Here is a 19,092-nt window from a genome sequence, read left to right as displayed (position 1 = left end):
TTTTGGGGAAGATCTGACTCTACTGGATTGGCTGTGTCCTGTGTAGAAGGCATATCAGGTGGGTCTGGGGAACACGAGCAACCTAAGGTCCAGAGGAAAAATGAAATGCAACCCAACCCGAAATTGGGTCTTAGCAAACCCAAACCCAAACCCAAACTCAACACCAGATCTTGGAGATAGCTTCCACTGCTTTTCCATTGTTCCACAAAGGTCTCAAAGGAAATTAAGATGAAATGAAACCCTCTCTGTCTCTGTCACACTACAAAACCATTACATTATTGAAGAAAGGAAAACACAATACCACAAGGGCCACTTAATGCATGAACAACTTAAAAAATATGAGCATCTGACTGCAAAACAAGTGGTTGAGATGATTGCAGTTTATTACAATGGGTTTCAATTTGAGAAAACATCATACCTTGCCTCTAGTAAGGAATGGTTTGAACAACAAAAAGAAAAGCCTACTCTGCATTGAAAACCTTGGCTTCCAACTGGTAAGCTTTGGTGAAGAAGGAGGGCCAACAGAGGTATGTTGACATAATGCTACTAACAGTTGTTGAACCCATCTGCATGTTCATCACCACAATCTGCAACTGAATGGCCTCCAAAGGGGAGGCACCCCCCATTATAAGACCAGTCATCGCACCAGGAAGTGAGATCAGCCCCACGGTCTTTGCATTGTCCAAAATAGGAGAGAGTGCAAGAATCAAAGCCCTCTTTACTTGCTGCATTGTCGCCTGATGTGGGGTTGCTCCAAGGGCCAATGCAGTTTCCACCTACATAAAGAAGTGGAAAATTCAGATAAGAACAAAAATATGGCTCTCTATAAGAGAAAATACAAAACCCAAACAACAGAGAAAATCTAAGGTCTCTCTCATATCAACAATAACACCTTAAATTTCCTCAAATGACTCAAAAAGTATTTCTTCAACTTGGACCAACCAGGCTTATTTGCATTCTAACATCATCTCGGAGTCGCCTCATTGTTACACCAGTTACAGTCATGGAGCTACCAACCATCATGCCTGCAACAGGGATGATGTACCGTGGTGTGAAAGGGAAAACATTCAGCACAACAAGCAAGAACATTGTCACTGCTGTTCCAGTCAGAATAGATGCTCCTGCAATGTACTTCCCATGTGGTACATGTTTTGCACGTTTGCCTGCCGTGTAAGCAGCAATGGAGATCTGTAAGAACATGAATAGAATGTAAGAATGGGGGTAAATAACTTAATTAAGTGTAACATTATCCTCAAAAGGCGATATTGTCTAATTGAAACAGAAGCAGCAATGGAGATCTGCAAGAACATGAATAGAATGTAAAAATGGGGGTAAATAACTTAATTAAGTGTAACATTATCCTCAAAAGGCAATATTGTCTAATTGAAACAGCATTTCTATTGCAGAAGTTCTTCCAGTCAGAATTCAGAAGTGAAGGTGAGGAGGCCATTCACTTTTTTTTTTGGAAGAGAGGAGGCTATTCACAAGGGTGTATTAAGAGTATCCTCCAGAAGAACACACAAGATCCTTTCTACTTCTCAACCTCTCTATTTTGCCACCATTTCCACCATTTTTTCAAACATTTGGAGATATAGGCAATGCTGTTTTTAGTTAAAACCGCGTCTTTTGATCAAATGGTTTCCCATCTCTACATAAATTAAAATTGAGTAGCAACAGTAGAGATTTGTCTGAACCAATCACAGCCAAAGTGATTCATTACCATTGTCCATGAGTGTTCATGAGTCATAACAATGGCAGAGCAATTCACCAACAATGTTTCATTCTCACCCATTGCAGATCATCCAATACACTTGTCGTGGTATTGGATGAAGTTCAAGAGTGTTCACATTTTAGAATGGCATTACCTTTCACAAATGGTCTCTGAAAAGGATAAGTGTGACAAATTACAAAAGAATCAAATTGGGTAATTGAGAATAGGTAGAAATTAAGCTTTAGAAAACATGATAACCACCAAAACGGACAGAATTACAATTCAAACTTCCAAATGACAAATTCCCAACTAAATCTTTCAGCAAACAGGTAACAACCCTAAAATTAATCCCTAATCCACTCAAAGAAGCTAACAAAAAATATGAAGAAAATAAGGAATTAATGCCGAAAGTAGTTGAAGCAGTGGAGAGAACGAAATAAAGGAAACAGACCATGAACAAGTAAGCTCCGAGAATCCAAAATCCGTTCTTCCGATTGAAAATGAACTGAAGCACGAAACCAATCACAGACAACTGAAGAAAAGCCCTTGTAATAGAGTAGAGCATCTCCTTCCCCAACCCAAGCTTCTGGAAGTAAGACAGAGCCACTGCCATTAAAACCACTGTGAGTGCCGCAATTGGTTTCAACATACCCTTTAGGTAATGAACCCAATCGATATCCATTGTTGACGTCAATTCAAAAACCACCCTGAAACAGATTGAAGGACTCAAGCGAAAGTTTGATCACAGGAAGAACATGAAGAAGAAAATAGTAATATGGGCTATGGGGCTGAGGATTCGTTGATGTCCAGATAAGGTCAGAAGCGGGGCCAATCTCGATATGTAATTTCTGAGGAAAGCTCGCTCGGAGAAGAGCGTAACTGGATTTCATTGTCAATCCAGGGCCAGTGAGCAAGTGATGTGATTGTGTGTACAGTAACTACTCTTCAAGTTCAGTTTGACAACCATACGTGTCCTTTTTTCTTCCATAAATACCCCTTTAATCGTTATTAATGGCAGAATGGAAGGTTAGTTGTGACAACAAAAGGACATAAATTTGAAGTTTTGATCACCTACAAAGTGGGGATGGAAATTCACGTGATCCTCTACCCAGTCAATGGTTCAGGTACGATTCAGTTCACCTATCAAGTTTCGCCACCACGATACGTGTCCTTTCTGCTTAGAGATTATTTATGGAAGTAAAAGGACATGTGGCATGTGCTCACATAAATGCCAATGGTATCATAAAGAATGTTTAAGGAAGCGTTTGGTTGCGTAAATCTTTTGGAAGTGGTCTGATTGTGGATGGTCATTCACTTGAGTTACCATCTGTTGAATCATAATTCTAGAAAATAAACTGTTTGGTTATCATGATTCTGTGACGTGATTCTTCTTGAAAAATTGTTTGGTTACCCTGAGTCTGTCAGTTGGATTCACCCTGAATCTATTTGAAAAACTGTTTGGTTATCCTAACTCTGTCAGTTGGATTTACCCTGAAATTATCACCCAACCTTATATAACCTAAAATTATTAATATGCCATTGCTATGTGTGAGTGTGAGCTTAGGTGTAGGGGCAACAGGGGGTGGGGGTGAGTGTGTGCTCAGGTGTAGGGACAGCAAGGGGTGAGGGTGACTGTGTCAGTGTTGTGTTCAGGTGTAGGGATAGCAAGGGGTGGGGGTGAGTGTGTGCTCAGGTATGACAACATAGAGGGTATGACTCAGTATGACTCAATAGCTTTCATTTAAGTAAAACAAAAGTTCAGATTCCCCCAAACCTCACCCTATTCTGATGGGTAAATCAGTTCACTTCAAGATAAGAAATTAAATAAGAAGCTACTGCTACATGAGAGTCGTGATGGAGTCGAACCATCATCTCCTGGGAACAAACCCAGGTGCTCTTCCTTTTGAGCTAAAGACTCACCTACCTACATAAACCATGTCACAAAAACATATAGCAACTGAACAAAAGCGGAAAAAAATATTTGAAGCCAACCCACAGATCCAACATCATTTATTTTTTGTTGTTCTTCCTTATTTATTTTCTGCTATTCTTCTCTGATGCTGCCAACCAAATAAACAGGATGACAAAATCACATGCAAATACAAACTTTCCTAAATATATCCAGCCAAAACGATAGATATAAGACATTCTGTGTATGTATAGGTATACGAGAAATAGATATAAGACATCCTGTGCATTGGCATCAAATCTGAATGGCAAAATATAAAGTGATGACTAACATTCCATGCTCCCCTTATACAAAATAAGTTCTTGATTTGTAGACGATAATTAACACCAAGAAAAAGATGTCTTTATCTGTGGATGATAATAAACATTGCTCCAACAGAAGCTCCCACACCAAACCATAACTAAACTTTTAAATGACAAGAGCATAGTTAGAACTCTAAAAACTAACTTATATACATAATGCATGCTTATGTCTAGCTAAGCTAAGCCCTGATGCTTAAAAACTACTTGCCCCAAAGATCTACAAACCCATAAAAGAAACCATAATCATTTTGAACCCTGTTGGAGTCCCCTAATCAAAAGCTAATCTCAGAACAATCAGAAATTTGTCCAATTAGTCACAATAAATTGGTGGGTACCTCATGGAATTGTGAAATGGTTGAAAAGAAAGAAAAGAAAGGCTCCACCCCACGAGTGCAAGGTTTGAGATATGGCAAGTGAAGTCATCAGCTTACGTTGACTTTTGAATGGTTTTTTATGAAAAATCACTAGCATCTTTCTAATACTCTATAGATATCTCACTTGTCTTTATTACAATTTTCTGCTTTGAGGCTCCTTTTCTTTCTCACTGGCTTTACAGTTCAATGTACAAGAGATATCCAAAGCTGTACATGATAGGGTAAAGAAGAATCATGTTTTGGTATCAAATGAATGAGCTAGTCATTCCCCTGATCAGAACAGTATAATCATTCTTGGTGTTTGAAATGGAAAAAAGAAGCTTCTGGCTAACTAATTATCAGATCCAACACATACACAAACAGAGAAAGTAGATAAGCATCTAATTATTAATTGTGAACATATACTAAACAAACAAATATACCAGGCCCATTTGATTAAATTTCCATTAAATTTCTACCTATTTTCTATCTAGAGCCACATTTCATGACTTTGATCTCTATCACATGATTCAGCTCACCGTGGGAACAAAATCTTGAAAAAGAAAAACAAACACACTACTAAAGAGGGATAAAAATGCACAAAGGTAAACACCAAAATCAGAGAACTGGGTTTTCTTCTTCGTCTTTTCTTGGGCTCTTCATTCTCGGGGTGTTTCTTAGGGTTCTTGATTTCAACAGATTTCTTTTTCTTTTCCATGGAAGAAACCCTAACCTAAGGGCTTCGTTTCTTCTTTCTTGATTTCAACAGATTTCTTTTTCTTTTCCATAAAAGAACTCCCTGAAATCTCAGGGTTCAGAGAGAAGGAGAGAGAAGGAGAGAGAATGGCGTGAGAGGAGGTCCAACAACAGAGAGGAAAGCTGATGCAGCACCGTCTCACACCTTCGTGGAGAGAATGGCGTGCAAGGAGGTCCAGCAACAGAGAGGAAAGCTGATGCAAGACCGTCTCGCACCTTCGTGGAAGAGGGAATGGCGTGAGAGGAGGTCCAGCAAAAGAGAGGAAAGCTGATGCAGCACCATCTCTCACCTTCGTGGAAGAGAGAATGGTGTGAGAGGAGGTCTAGCAACAGAGAGAGAACGCAGGTTCAGGGCCTTCAGGCCATGGAAGATGACGACCATTTTTCCCTGATAGAAGCAAAAATCGCGATTTCAGATCGTTTTTCGATTTAGGGCAGCAAACTTATGATTCAAAGTTGAATGATGCTATTTATACTAAGCCTAGAATTTGTAATTCATATCTGAGTTCACCTAAAAAGGTAAACTCAGATATGGATCATGTTTAGTGTAAAAATATGAATCATGCAATTCTTGTAATCCATTGGAATTAGGCAACCAAACGATTTTATTACTTTAGAATTGTGATCCAACAGAACACCGTTCTGTTGATTTACGCAACCAAACACACTCTAATAAAGAGTATTTATGGAAGGAAAAGGACATGTGTCACTTGCTTCCATAAATGACCTTCGATGATGCCATTAAGAATGCTTAGAGGTTGTTTATGAAAATAAAACAACATGTGTCGTCACGAAAATTTATGTGAAGTGTTCAAAGTATGGGTAGGCGCGCGATTCAGGTAGCTAGCTCATTAAACCATAGAATCCAATCTTAAAATAAAGGGTAATTTACACATAACTCCTTGAGGTACCGTGTAATTACAGAGAGCCACTCATGAGTTTTGAATATTTATGCATGCCTCCCCTGTTTTCTAAAATAATTAATTAGTAAACCTATTATGTTAACCTAGTACTAAAAACGTTAGAATTTATCATATGTTGATCAAAGTGCCATTCCTGCTAAATTATACCTCTTTCTCCCATCATTTATAGTTTGAATTTATCATTTGTTGGCTAAGTTATGGCTCCTCATTTAGTTTCCACAACAAACTCCAAGCAATGAAAGAAAAAGATATATAGTAGGAATGGCAATTTGATCAACATATAATAAATTCTAACGTTTTAATTCCAAGTTAACGGAGTGAGTTTACTTATTAATTATTTTAGAAAATAGTGGTGGCATGTGTAAATATCCAAAATTCATAGGTGGATCTATAATTACGCAGTACTTCAAGAGAAGTATATGTAAATTACCCTTTTTTTTATTATGTTTATAAGATGTTCACCAAATTAAGTGAATGATGAATTGCATTTTTTGTATGGAGTGCTACATCAAAATGGGGGTGGGGGGAGGAGTTCCTTTTGTTGTTACAATCAACTTGTGGGGAGTTCAACAGATATCTATAAAGTAGGTATGGCATAAAATGAATCGAATTCATAGTTGATCCATATGAAGTAGGGTTTTGATCTAATTTGACATCAAAATATCCAAATCCAAGTTTAGTCTTTGTTGGTAAATTTAAATCCAACACAAAATGCTAATGGATTTTATAAATAAATCTAATAGTCGGTGAATCATTATGTACCTCATCACTGATTCAATACACTCTAAAGCCTCTCTCGGCCCAACTTTGGGCTTATATTTTTGAACCCGGATCGGCCCACAGGCTGAAAGACCACAGCCCAAGCCCAAATGTTGTAGAGTGGGGTTTGGGTAATTTTTGGGGCCCAAATTGTCCCATAGCAAGTAGTTCCGAATTGTAAAGAGAGCAAACAACTCCGCAGCGAATAAAACCAAACAAGCAACAACCCTATTATAATACAAAGGGTGGTAAGGTTGCTCCATTGTGACCAAGTGACTGCGGGTTCGAGTTGGGAAACAGCCTCTCTGCGAAGTGTAGGTAAACCATATTATGATCCTTCCCAAACTTTGTAGTGGTGGGAGCCTAGTGCACCTGGTACACCCTTATTGTGAGCCAACTCAGGAATTACATGATTCACTCGAGATTGATTGTTCACCTAGTTGAATTGTCCACTTCACTCATTGCCTCTTTGTTTTGCCCTATGAGGTGATAACATTATGAGAGTGTGAACTGTTGGTTCGGTCAAATTTCGATCGATTTTTTTGGTTTTATGTATATATCAGGCCAAATCGAACCCAAACTAATAAAGTTTTATTGTAAATTTATCCTCTCAAGTGCAGTGCACTGCCGGGTGCACCATACTTAAGAATCCAACCGTCCACCCAACACTTGAGAGGATAAAAAGATGCCACTGCCCATGTTTTTACGATTGGATTCTTAAGTGTGGTGCACTAGGCAATGCACCGCGATTGAGAAGACGAAAATCCAGTTTTATCAGGTTTTCTATTTTTCATCTTTCCCCCAGTTTTTCTATACCAAACAGTACTTTTAACATTTCAAAATGCATTTTCGACTACAAATGCATTTCAGTAATGCATGCCAAACTTAACCTAACTGTTACGGGCCTTAAATTGAAGGGCCTGATTATAACTGACACGTATAGAGGGCTGTCGCAGCAAATCCAAACCGTTAATCCATCTTTTCCGTTAAAGGAACCGAGGAAGATGAGCGGACCTGCAAAAGAGGCTACGGCGGCAAAACTCATTCTCTCCAGTCCCCGCCTTACCTCGGTCTCTCCTGTTTCTCCCCTCTTCTCTCTCTCTCTCTCTCTCTCTCTCTCAGTAACGAGGAAGAAATGAGTTTCTTCGATTTGAATGTGCCGTACCTGGAAGGAGGGGGATCAGAGAAATCAATCTCCGATAAGAGCGGTAAGAAGAGTGCGAGATTGAAGTTTGTAGTGAAAGCGATGGAGATGGGCTACACCGGTGTCGCTTACAATCGTTCGATGACGGGCATCATGTCCGACTCCGATCGCTGCACCATCTCTCTTTTCCCTCTCTCTTCGCTCCTCAAAGCAGCTCCCACTCTATCCACTTCCGTTAAGTTCCACAGAGAGATTTTGGGGGTTCCCTTGAATTCTCCCTTTCGTCAGTACACCCGCTTGACCGTTGTCGTCGACACCCCTCGCCAGGCCGACGCTTTGAATTCTGGCAATCCAGTGCTTAAGTCCTATGATTTGGTCGCCGTTCGCCCCTTGAATCAGCTTGCCTTCGAACGCGCCTGTAATGTTTCTGAGGTTTGTGCTATAAAGTCCATCGAACATCTATTCCGACTCTTACCTGTCTAATTCTGAGTTCGATTGGTCTTATTTAATGAATTCATGTTTGTTAGAATAATTTGTGCTAATTTTACAGTGTACTTGATTGGGTTAAGCATATGTTTGATCCTTATAGGTGGATATTATTGCCATAGATTTCTCCCAGAGGCTACCATTTCGTTTGAAGCTTCCCCTCGTCAAAGCTGCAATGGAGGTCTCTTCTTCATTTTTTTTATTTATTGGAAGAATGAATGAGTGTAAAACAAAAGTGTTAATTTGGATTTTTTTAAATACCTTACTTTCTTGATTGCATTTCCATGTGCAGCGTGGGATATATTTTGAGATTGTTTATTCTCATCTTATCTCCGATGTTCAAGCGAGGAGACAATTGATTTCAAATGCCAAGGTAAGAACATTCATATCCAACGTACCTCAAAAATTTCTTAACCAATATGGTGAGTTGTGCTTGTGATGAATATATAAAGGAGCTGGTTTTTGTATTGGAAGATGTGGCATCCTCTTTTATGTCTTAGCTTGACATGTTCTCAACTATTCTGACATTGTATTGTACTTTTAGCCATTATTCCTTAGTTCTTGCAAGGAATTTGTGTTACAATACTTCCCCCCCCCCCCTTTTTCTCGTTCCTCACCACTCTAGATTGTTTTCTCATATCTTTATTGCTCTTTCAACTTGGAAATAATGTTCCTGCTGGTTGATGTGGCCCAATTGCCACATCAGCATAAGAGGTTGCATATCTAAGTGGGTAACTACCTTGATGGTAGGTAGTTACCAAGGGATAAACAAGAGGAGGTTCTAAATCGTGAATGTCATCTTGTACTGTAATTTGAGTGAGGGATGAAGAGTTAGAAGACAATTCTCTCTGTGGCCATTATTTCGATCTTGAGGAGCACTTCACCGGCAAAGAAGAAGGCTCTGCTGGAAATCTGTAAGCAGTATTGATCAGAATCATGGTAGTACGTCATCCATGTTTTTGGGACCTTCTGGAGGTAAGTGGATTCCTCCCTATAGTGTCATGTTAATGGATGATGCTTACATTTCAATCAAACAATACTCAACATGATTCACAGATCATGAAATAACAGAATTTTTTTTTAATAAACAAAGGCTATTAAAAATCACAGCATGAACATCAGTTATTAAGAGTTTTAATCATTGTCTTCTCCGACAAGGGACAGAACACTAGAAAAATCACAGTGACCAAAGCGAAAGTAGCCCTGCTCTTATAAGTTATACCACATGTAACGCCATCATCCAATTAACATGAAACTACAGGGAGGAATTCACTCACTTTATGTAGTTCTAGATTGGATGTAATCCAACTAGAAGCCAAAACCAGGATATACATCCAAAGGTGGATCAGCTAGGGTTAAAATAGATGAAATAGGTCAATTAGGGTTGGGGTTTAATGGTGTCTGAGGTTAGGGGTTAGGGTTTAGGTTAGGGGTTAGGTATGAGTCTTCCAGTGAAGATTACGTTAAGAAAACTCCAACCAGGGGCTGTAACAGGTTCGGCAGCAAGGTTTTATGGTGATTAATGTGGTTAGGTTTAGGGTTTTGACCATATATTCCAAGCCTATCAGGAAACAGATTATAGAACTCATTCATGTCACGAATTGTGCTCTACAACTCATTTAAAGATAGGTTTATATAGTGTTATCATGTTCAACCATACAATAGAGATGTCAAGAGAACCTGAGCTCATAGATCCTTGAAAGCAACACCTTGGCATACACCGTTCTTGAAGAATGATATCTAACTTCTTGCACAGCAAAACAAGCTTTGTCAAGAGATTGAAGAGCACCAATTATTGCACAACAAAACTACATGGATAGACAGATAGAGAAAAGCACCACTTGACATATTCTTGTGATCCTTATATCCCAAAGAAAAAAATTGATGTGAGTGAGAGAAAAAGATAATGGAAAAGCACCACTTGAAATTGTGTGGATTATTGCCATAACTAACTATGCTATGAACAATTGAATAAAAGGGCCTTGGATGGATTCGAACCACCATCCCTGGAACATACTCATGTTCTAAGTGCTCTACCGATTTGAGCTAAAGACCCATCAAGTAGAGCTTGGAATTTACAAATAACCATGAGACCTTGCCAGTTGCCACAAACCTTGACATTCTTTCAGATTTTGTTTGAGATATAAAAAATATAATCTCATAACTGAACTACTACATAGATGACACCCTTGGTGCATGAAGTCTTGAACAAGATGCTATGACAACTATTCAGAGTGAACAACTGTATAAATGCTATTTTCATGAAAAAAAAAGGTTATGATTTTTTTCTAGTCTCTTTTCAACTTCCTAGTCTTTCCTCCCTTCCCAAATGAATTACGTATGAGTAAACGTGAGCTCCTTTAAGCAAGATTTGAACTCAAATCTTTTTTTAAGGCTTTTTGTAAAGTCTATTGTTTTCTCATTACTAAAATGACAAATCAAATGAATAGTTGTAACTAACTAGATAATGTTTATCAAATTCTGCACACATGCATCAATTACTTTTGTCTCTCCTTTAACTAGGACTTGGACTGAATTAATTAGGAATGGTTTAAGAAAGAACTAGAAAACACTCAGACATGATTGGTCTGGTCTGAACCTGGTTCAGTTGAACCAGAATAGGTTCATTCAAGGAACCGTAGGCTGAGGTAGAGGCCTGTTTTCTCCCTTCTTGTGATGGTACTGCTTGGAGTAGAACCTATCTATATTAGTCCCTCCTTTGAGTAGGACTTGGACTGAATTAATTAGGAATGGTTTAAGAAAGAACTAGTAAACACTCAGACATGATTGGTCTGGCTGAACCTGGTTCAATTGAACCAGAATAGGTTCATTCAAGGAACCGTAGGCTAAGGTAGAGGCCTGTTTTCTCCCTTCTTGTGATGGTACTGCTTGGAGTAGAACCTATCTATATTAGTCCCTCTTCTACCCCCATCTTCCCCCACAAAAAAAAGGGGAAAATCTGCACATTTCTAATTCACTGTATCAAGTGGAAGATTTTCTTCATAAGTTCCGAAGCATTATTAATCATGTTTTCACACTGTTATTTCAATATTTTTTTTTTTCGGTGGGCATAATAAACATAAGCTATGATTTCTTGAATCTCCATAGAGACTTCTCACTTTTCCACACTTATCCTGCTGGAATCTGGTGTGGACACAACTAAACACATGTCAGACAAGGCTTTCCCCCTTCCACATATTCTGGTCAACACAATTTTATTTTATTTTTGAATGGAACACATTGATGTAGTCCTTCTTTGATATTTCCTCTCTGTCCTGCTGTTCATGTTTTTCTTCTCTTTGGCTTGCTTTATTAAATGTCTTATAATATGGCTAAATATATGTATGCTGGTGTATGTTACCTTTTCTTTGACTTACTATCAGCTTCCCCCCCGACCAGTATATATTATAATTTGGGGGCAATTACTATGACTCCTCTACACTTAGCCTATAATTACTAATACTCCCCTACCTTAAATTTTTTTTTCTTTCTGATTCACTCCAAAAAGTAAACTTTTTCCTCTCCTTTTCCCCGGATATTTTAATATTTCTAAAATGCCCTTATGTCCAAGTAAACCCATCCCCCTTACCAGATGCTCCGATTACTTTCAATCAGTTCCTTCATGTGGCTCACCTGGGTTGTGTAAGGCACGTCCTACGCTTCCAAGTTGGGGTGCTTCTCAAACTTTGCGATGATGCAGCATTTGTTGAATGATATTTTCCATGCCAAAATCAGCTTTGGATTTCCAAATTTCCACCATAAATATTACTCATCGGATGTCTCAAGATTTTCAGGAAGAGTCATGGAGACATGAATGTTATCAACATACTATGAAGCATACCTCGTGCCTCTGAACCATTCCTCCTTTTCAGGGCGCCATTCATCGTCGTCCGCCTCTGCTGCCTGAATTCTCAGAAATGGTTTCAATCCACGATTCTGCACGCTGATCGAAAACCTCGACCCTGCAACCTCCCTTCCCTTCCCTGACGGGATACCTACAGAATTATCTGTTACTGTGGGGAGTGAATTCTTCTTCCTGAGTCCCAGATGACCCTGCATTAGGTTCACAGACAAAGACAGGGTCTTGCAAGGGAAGGGATTGAAAGATGAAACTCCTGCCCTTCCTATGAATTGTGAATCTGTTAGGAGATCATTTGCCTTCTGTGTCCAGAAATTTTTAATGCTTCCATTGGAGATCCTCCGCAGCTGCCCTCCAACCCCTGCGATTTCTTAGTGTTCGGGTTCACCACCAAAAACCTCCTCTGGAAATCCCAGAATCAGAATTGCTGCACTGTTTTCCTGGACGAGAATGGGTACTACATAGTGAAGTTTGAAAAGAAGCTCCCCGACTAAGAACTGTACGATGTGTCATACACAACCCAGGGAGCAGACTTGATTCGAAAGCACAGGACGGACTGGATGGAGAAGGTGATGGGAGCAGCTGGTAAGGGGATGGGTTTACCTGGACAGAAGGGTATTAGGAATATTAAAATACCGAGGGAAAAGGAGAGGTAGAAGTTCACTTTTTTGGAGGAATCAGAAATAAAGTTTAAGGTAGGGGAGTTAATGTAGTCTTAGGTAGGAGTAGTCCCACTAGGAACCAGGGTAATAGGATCACCAAACAAGGCTGGCTGATTGGGATAGATTAGGCTAATTAGGGCAGAAATTAGGGTTAGGGTTGAATAATGGTAGTGGGGTTTATAGGGTTTTAATATGCAGGTCTAGAAGGCTTTAATGGCATAAGAATATTAGGGTATGGAAGGGTTCTAAAATTCTGCAATTGGGCAGAATTGAGTTGCAGGTTTTTTAGGTTTAAGGGAGTGGGGGAATGGAGGGGTTATAGTGGAGACTAAGGGCTAGGGTTAAGGTCGAGTGTGGGGAGTGATGTGGGGGATGTAGGCTGGAAGTAGGGTTCGGAAGTGATGGCTAAAACTGGAGTTATGGGGGAGTCCTAGTTGAGGTAGGAATGCAGGTTTAATGGAGAATTAGGGTTGATGGATGGAGGGGGGTGTGGATTAGGTTAGAGGATGAAGAGGGGAAGGATATATGCAGGAAATTAAAATTACTTATTGGTTTGATCTCCTTCAAAGGCAGCAGCAGCAGCTTGAAGAAGCTCGATTGAATAAGAAGAAGAACCTCCCGATCTACAAGATGCAAGGAGTCGATCGGAGTCCACCAATCCCTTCACCTTGATATTACCCACAAGGTAGCCTTGATATTACTCACAAGGTTCACTCAACAGAGCAGAGTAGCAGCTGTGGCAGCAAACAAAAACTTTTTCATTAATTAAATTCGTATTCAATACTTGGCCCCCTTACAACCTTATATAAAAGACTCAAAATTATACTTCTACACTAAAAAAGAAAGGCCTAACCCAATCCTTAACCTATTAGGTAACTTAAACTAACTAGGAAACTAAAATACTAAAAGAAATAGACTCAAAACATGGCTGAACTTATAGAGTCCTAATCCAGCCCAACTTACATCACATGACCACTTAACCAAGTCACATGATCACTTAAATTGAACCAATTGGACGCAACCAATTTGAACTGGTTCAATTAAAAAACATAAAAATAAACTAAGTATTGGGCTAATCCCGTATGCAACCTATATACCCATATTTTAGGCCCATAAAAGTGGCCTATTACATTAGAAACCCATGGGATCAAAGGCCCAACATGTATGTAACCCAACCCTAGACTTATTCCCAATGAAACAAGCCCTATTTGGTGATGAATTTGCATCAGGAGTATCAGTAAATATAGGCTGTGTAGGGGAGTGATAATAATTGTCCCTATAATTTGTCCAACACAAAGAGGCAAGAACAGAAAAGGGTCTTTCATAACATATGCAAGAAACTGTCCAAAGTTAAAGCTCGTTCCACCTTTGAGTAGGAAATTGGATGATCTATTTTGGATTCTTAAAATGTGTCAAGCATAAATTATCTGTTTATATAGCCATACCCCTGTTTATTTCAGGCTGTAGTTATGCCAACATTTCGTGTCTGTGTCTACACGACACTCGTGTCTGTATACACAGATCATAGATCAGAGATTGTCCATGGGATTGAGCGATACTGTTTATGGTTTATGAGTTGCCCTGTAACAGCGTATGAAGTTGAAATACTTTCTGCATTTGTTGTAAGTTACTTTGATTTCACATGTATTTGTAAAGTTGCTATTTGCATACCATTTATTTTGATGGAAGGTCAATGTATAATATATTGTCCTGATGTCTTTAATGTTGCGGTAATACTTTTCTTGAGTTGAGTTGATTATCAATATAGTTGTCTCAGCAATATGTAACATGATCTTTCAGTTACTAGTGGACTGGACACGGGGGAAAAATCTTATTGTCTCAAGTGCTGCTCTTACTGTAAATGAACTGAGAGGACCATATGATGTTGCAAATTTATCCATGTTGCTGGGGCTCTCAATGGAACGAGCCAAAGAAGCTATTTCTAAGAACTGCAGGTGAGTTAACTTGCAGCCTTGCGTATCCAACTGGTAAAATTCAGGTAGTTCAATGATTCTTTGTGTTCTTGTTAATTTCTTTCAGGGCCCTAGTAGCTAATGCCTTGAAGAAAAAACAATGGTTTAAGGAGGCTATAAAAATTGAAAGAATATCACCCGACAAGCAATTGAACTCTAAAGAGCATTGGTTTGTAGACTGGCACAACTGGGATGACATCTCTAGTGGTGAGGGTGATCTAATGTTGGATGATATTACAAAGTTTTTCTCTGCATCTACTAGAGCACCCAAAACTTCGAAAGCCATTGATTTTAGTTCAATAGCTAAGGGCATGCTGCCAAACGATATGCAGTTAAAAGATTTGGTGTCTGGCAGCGGTACAGAGTTGCAGACACCAACAGATAATACTGCAGAGCTGTCATCCACCTCCAAGGAATTTGGGGGATCAGATGTTGCTAATGAGATCTCCAAGCATTCAAGTGGCCCTTGTGAAGTTCCAGATGCAACACAAACTATCATGCCATCAAAACATCAAACCTTTGGTTCGGAAGATCATTTAGATTCCTCACCAAATGAAAAATTGGCAGCTCTCCCTGTTGACCTGGAAATGGAGTCCATAGAAGGTTTGAGTGAAGTGGCCAAGGGTTTGGGAGGGTTAGATGTAGTTCCAGTAGCAGTTGGAGCAACATCCCTTGATTCATCATCTCAAGAATTCATCACTAACCAGGAGACAGTTCCTGGGTTACCACATAAAACAGTGTTGCTTGCTGCTACTGTTGAGGACATTGAACCTTCAACTACATTTGATTCAGTGTCTAAAGTTTTACCATCAAAAGATTGTATTGCTACTACTGAAGTTGATCTCATGTCACTTGTTGATGAGATTGAAGATTCCACTGCTAAGCAAAATTATCTTTTTGGTGAAGATTCTGACAGGCCGGCTTATGTAGTTTTGGGTGCACCAGATGTTGCAATAAATGAAGTCTTAGCCAATAGAGACATGCGGGAGCAGGCAGAATTTGTTTCGGTTGCATGTGATGCCCCTTTGCCCAGAGATTATGCAGATGAGGAACCCTGTGAGGAATCTAGGAATGCAATACCTCTAATTGGAGATGCAATGCAACTTGTGGCACCTTGTGGTGTAATGCAAGGAGATTTAGTCCAGGTTTCAGATGATCAGCCACCAGAGGAATTTTTAGCTGAAATGGAAGAGCAAAAGGAAGAACGTTCTGTTGACACCATCCTCCCAACATTGGACAAGTTAAGAAGAGGTAAGAGATTAATTTGGGAATTTTCTTCCAATCCTTGTTGATTGGAAGAAAATTTTCTTGGTTGAAAACATATTTTATAGGTTTCAAGTTTACTGTATTTACTTCCATGAATTACTCTCTCTCTCTCTCCCCATCAGTTCTCCTCTTCATTTAACTGAAGGGGTTCGCGTGTTTGACTTGCTTATTTCGTTTTTAAAAGTTTCCTATCCTTGAAGTGGTATGCTTAGTATTCTTAGTTCTGTTATCTGCAGGTAAAAGTAGATTCCAAAGGGTATATCATCAAGCTTTCCCATTTCCTCTCAAGAGCATGTTGAAGCCTGTACTTTTTAAGAAGAAATATGGGAAACTGAGAAAAAAGATGAAAATGGTGTAAGGATTCTTTTTATAGCATAGATCATTCTAGTTGATTAATACAAGTAAAGAGAAATAGCTGATGATGTTTCATATTTACTGTTAGAATGGTTTTGAAGAGTTATGGTCAGCCCTATGTCTAATACCCAATGCCCTAACAGAGAAAATGATTGGATGGGTTAAGGGATACCTCATACCGTTTATATTCTGATGGTCTGGATCAATGTTACGGATGTAATTTAATCACACCTGTTTGCATGATTGGGACATAATCTCCTCATCATGACGTTAAGTTTCCCTATTGGGAGTTTGAATAGGCAGACTTCGTAGAAGCTATTTTACATATTTGGGAACTAGAACTTGGACTAGGTTACCTCTGTAATTATCAGTAAGGAAGTTCTGAATTGATTTAGAGAAGGCTGATGTGAATTTTCTTTTCATGAATAGGCTGGCTGTTAGTCTTATGATTTTAACCTGTACACATTTTCTTTGCAACTTAACAAAATCTGCCCTCATCTACATCTAGGATTTGGCCATTTTTGAAGCTTTCCTTTTGAGTTCTTTTTGAACGTTGTTCTATGGGGTTGGATCTCCGAGAAATTTATTGGCATGAAAGCACCACCCATTTTGAGAGCAATGAAAGCACCATCCATTCCGAATTGTAGTGGCACTCAGGCCTTTAGCCCTAGGCATACCTAACAACATATGGGCAGTTATTCAAGGGTACAAATCTTAGATTCAGATTGTCATAATTCCTTCTATATTTACTTATATAGTAAAACATAATCTCTTTGGGGGGGGGGGGGGAAGAGATGGAAATAATACTGAGGCGGCAAATAGTCCCTACCTTTAGTAGGAAAGTCTGATGTTAGCCTCACTTAGAACTAGGAGTTCCTAACATGAGAGCAAGTTGCGAGGATTTTTCCTTGTGTCGCTCCTCCTCGATACGGAGCACTTTCACATGTTATTATGACAATGGATGCTTACAGTGAACAACTTACCTTATAGAGCATGCAGAATCTTTAATTCTGGGCATTTTGTCAAACCAGGATTCGGGATTAATCAACCCATCCTTATCTCATAATTTGGGTTGTATCCTTTGAGTACCATGGAGAGGTGTAAATATCATATTGACATTTGCTTGGTTTAAACTTGCTTCAGGGTCCCTGCTGTTCATCATTTCTTATTCTTGGCCTAGGGTTTCTTAACTTGACTATGGCGAAGTAATTTGATATCAAATAGAAGGATTAATACCCCCACTGTGCTTACTGCATACTTTCTACAAATGTGTTATTTCTACACTATAAAATCATGCTAATAAAGTTGAAACTTGTTAGCCAACCAGCAGAGCCTTGCCACTGGAGCAGAGCGGAACAGAGCAGAGTAGACAGAGTTAGAGCAGCTCAGATGACCACCTTGATTAAATGACAAAAGTAGATTTTATGAATCACAACCACCCAGTTTGTTGGTGATCAATCTGTGTTGGCTATCCAGCTGACAGATCTTAGGCAAGCAGGGCATGAAATGGTGGAGATCCTGATGTATTTGTGGAAAGTGTTATAGACTTCTAGTCTAATGTTCAACAAGGGTCACAAGTCTTGAACCACATATTATCCTTGTGCATGACTGCTTAAATTCTCACATGGTATCATTGAAATTTCAGACATGAGGCTAGTATGGAGTAAAAAAGGGCAATGGCTTATTGAGCAGATGGATCATGCTATACCAAATAGGTCCCCTTGGGGGTGTGTGTCTGAGACAGCCTACTGTATGGTCATGCCAATGAATTTCTTGGACTTCTGCTCCATCAGCCACCTACCCTGTGCAACAGCATCTTTTATCCAGTCTAAGATCTGTGACATCAGGTACATGAATCTAATAACCCCTTTAAAGAGAGCAAGTTTTGGTTCTCTTTAAGCTAAGCTGTGAAGCTGAAGTCATTTTATGTTTCCAATTTTTCTTGTGATACTCTACCCATAACTCCACCGTGTACCTTTTAGAACATATTTACATGAGATACAAACCAGCTATGACTGGAACAATAAGTAGTGATGTGGTCCATTTTGAAGGCATTGCCAGGCCTAATAAATAAGGCCAGACATGAGAGCATGGATGGGAAAGGTTGATCAGGATTTTGTAGCCAACCCCAATTGTTGGGATAGAGCCTTGTTGAGTTTGTGAAGATTAAAATTTCCTAAACAAAACACCAAGCTCCAGTTTATTTTATTGAATAGTGAATCAGTAACATAATTTAATAGTGACAAGAATGCTGGGAGTCACAGTTTGGTGCCTCAATTTAATACTAACACCTTTCATTTGATCAAGAACCAATAAAGGTGTACAATTATTTCCCACTATCTAGAAATACATTCTTTGTCCATCGTTCCTCTTTTCAGAGCCTTTAATTTCACTACTTCATTACTCTCGTTTATGTTGCCAGTGGTCCTCATTGCACGTTACCTAATCCTCTTGATTGTCTCTTATTAATTTTTTCACCAATAGGTCTAGAACTACTAGGCTTTCCTTGGATTCTTTCTTTCTGGTTCTCCATTTTGTTATTTATTCATCCACTTCAACATCTTCATCTCAGCTA

At 39.2% G+C, this 19,092-nt stretch overlaps 2 protein-coding genes across 2 annotated transcripts; one reads left to right on the top strand and one right to left on the bottom strand.

Annotated features, from left to right (window-relative positions):
• Positions 1-334: 334 nt before the first annotated feature.
• Positions 335-2,432, bottom strand: LOC122671229 (protein ALUMINUM SENSITIVE 3-like). Its single transcript, XM_043868344.1, has 3 exons — positions 2,163-2,432; positions 943-1,188; positions 335-776 (listed from the first exon to the last, which is right to left on the bottom strand). Exons 1-3 carry the CDS (start codon positions 2,391-2,393, stop codon positions 462-464), a joined length of 792 nt encoding a protein of 263 aa, XP_043724279.1. The 5' UTR covers positions 2,394-2,432; the 3' UTR covers positions 335-461.
• A 5,431-nt stretch (positions 2,433-7,863) lies between these two features.
• On the top strand, positions 7,864-16,818 carry LOC122671221 (protein GAMETOPHYTE DEFECTIVE 1). The gene is made up of 6 exons (XM_043868335.1): positions 7,864-8,349; positions 8,507-8,584; positions 8,696-8,776; positions 14,725-14,879; positions 14,965-16,148; positions 16,400-16,818. Exons 1-6 carry the CDS (start codon positions 7,909-7,911, stop codon positions 16,519-16,521), a joined length of 2,061 nt encoding a protein of 686 aa, XP_043724270.1. The 5' UTR covers positions 7,864-7,908; the 3' UTR covers positions 16,522-16,818.
• The last annotated feature ends 2,274 nt before the right edge of the window (positions 16,819-19,092 follow it).

The sequence above is a fragment of the Telopea speciosissima genome, chromosome 1 (genome assembly GCF_018873765.1).
Source record: "Telopea speciosissima isolate NSW1024214 ecotype Mountain lineage chromosome 1, Tspe_v1, whole genome shotgun sequence".
Lineage (NCBI taxonomy): Eukaryota > Viridiplantae > Streptophyta > Magnoliopsida > Proteales > Proteaceae > Telopea > Telopea speciosissima.
This window is presented reverse-complemented; position numbering and strand designations above follow the sequence as displayed.

Coding starts and splice junctions, on each gene's coding strand:
- LOC122671229 (XM_043868344.1), bottom strand. CDS start 2,393: ATGGATATCGATTGGGTTCATTACCTAAAGGGTATGTTGAAACCAATT. Junction 1,189..2,162: donor TCGGAGCTTACTTGTTCATG/GTCTGTTTCCTT, acceptor ATGTTCTTACAG/ATCTCCATTGCTGCTTACAC. Junction 777..942: donor TTAGAATGCAAATAAGCCTG/GTTGGTCCAAGT, acceptor TTCTTTATGTAG/GTGGAAACTGCATTGGCCCT.
- LOC122671221 (XM_043868335.1), top strand. CDS start 7,909: ATGAGTTTCTTCGATTTGAATGTGCCGTACCTGGAAGGAGGGGGATCA. Junction 8,777..14,724: donor AATTGATTTCAAATGCCAAG/GTAAGAACATTC, acceptor ATGATCTTTCAG/TTACTAGTGGACTGGACACG. Junction 16,149..16,399: donor ATTGGACAAGTTAAGAAGAG/GTAAGAGATTAA, acceptor TGTTATCTGCAG/GTAAAAGTAGATTCCAAAGG.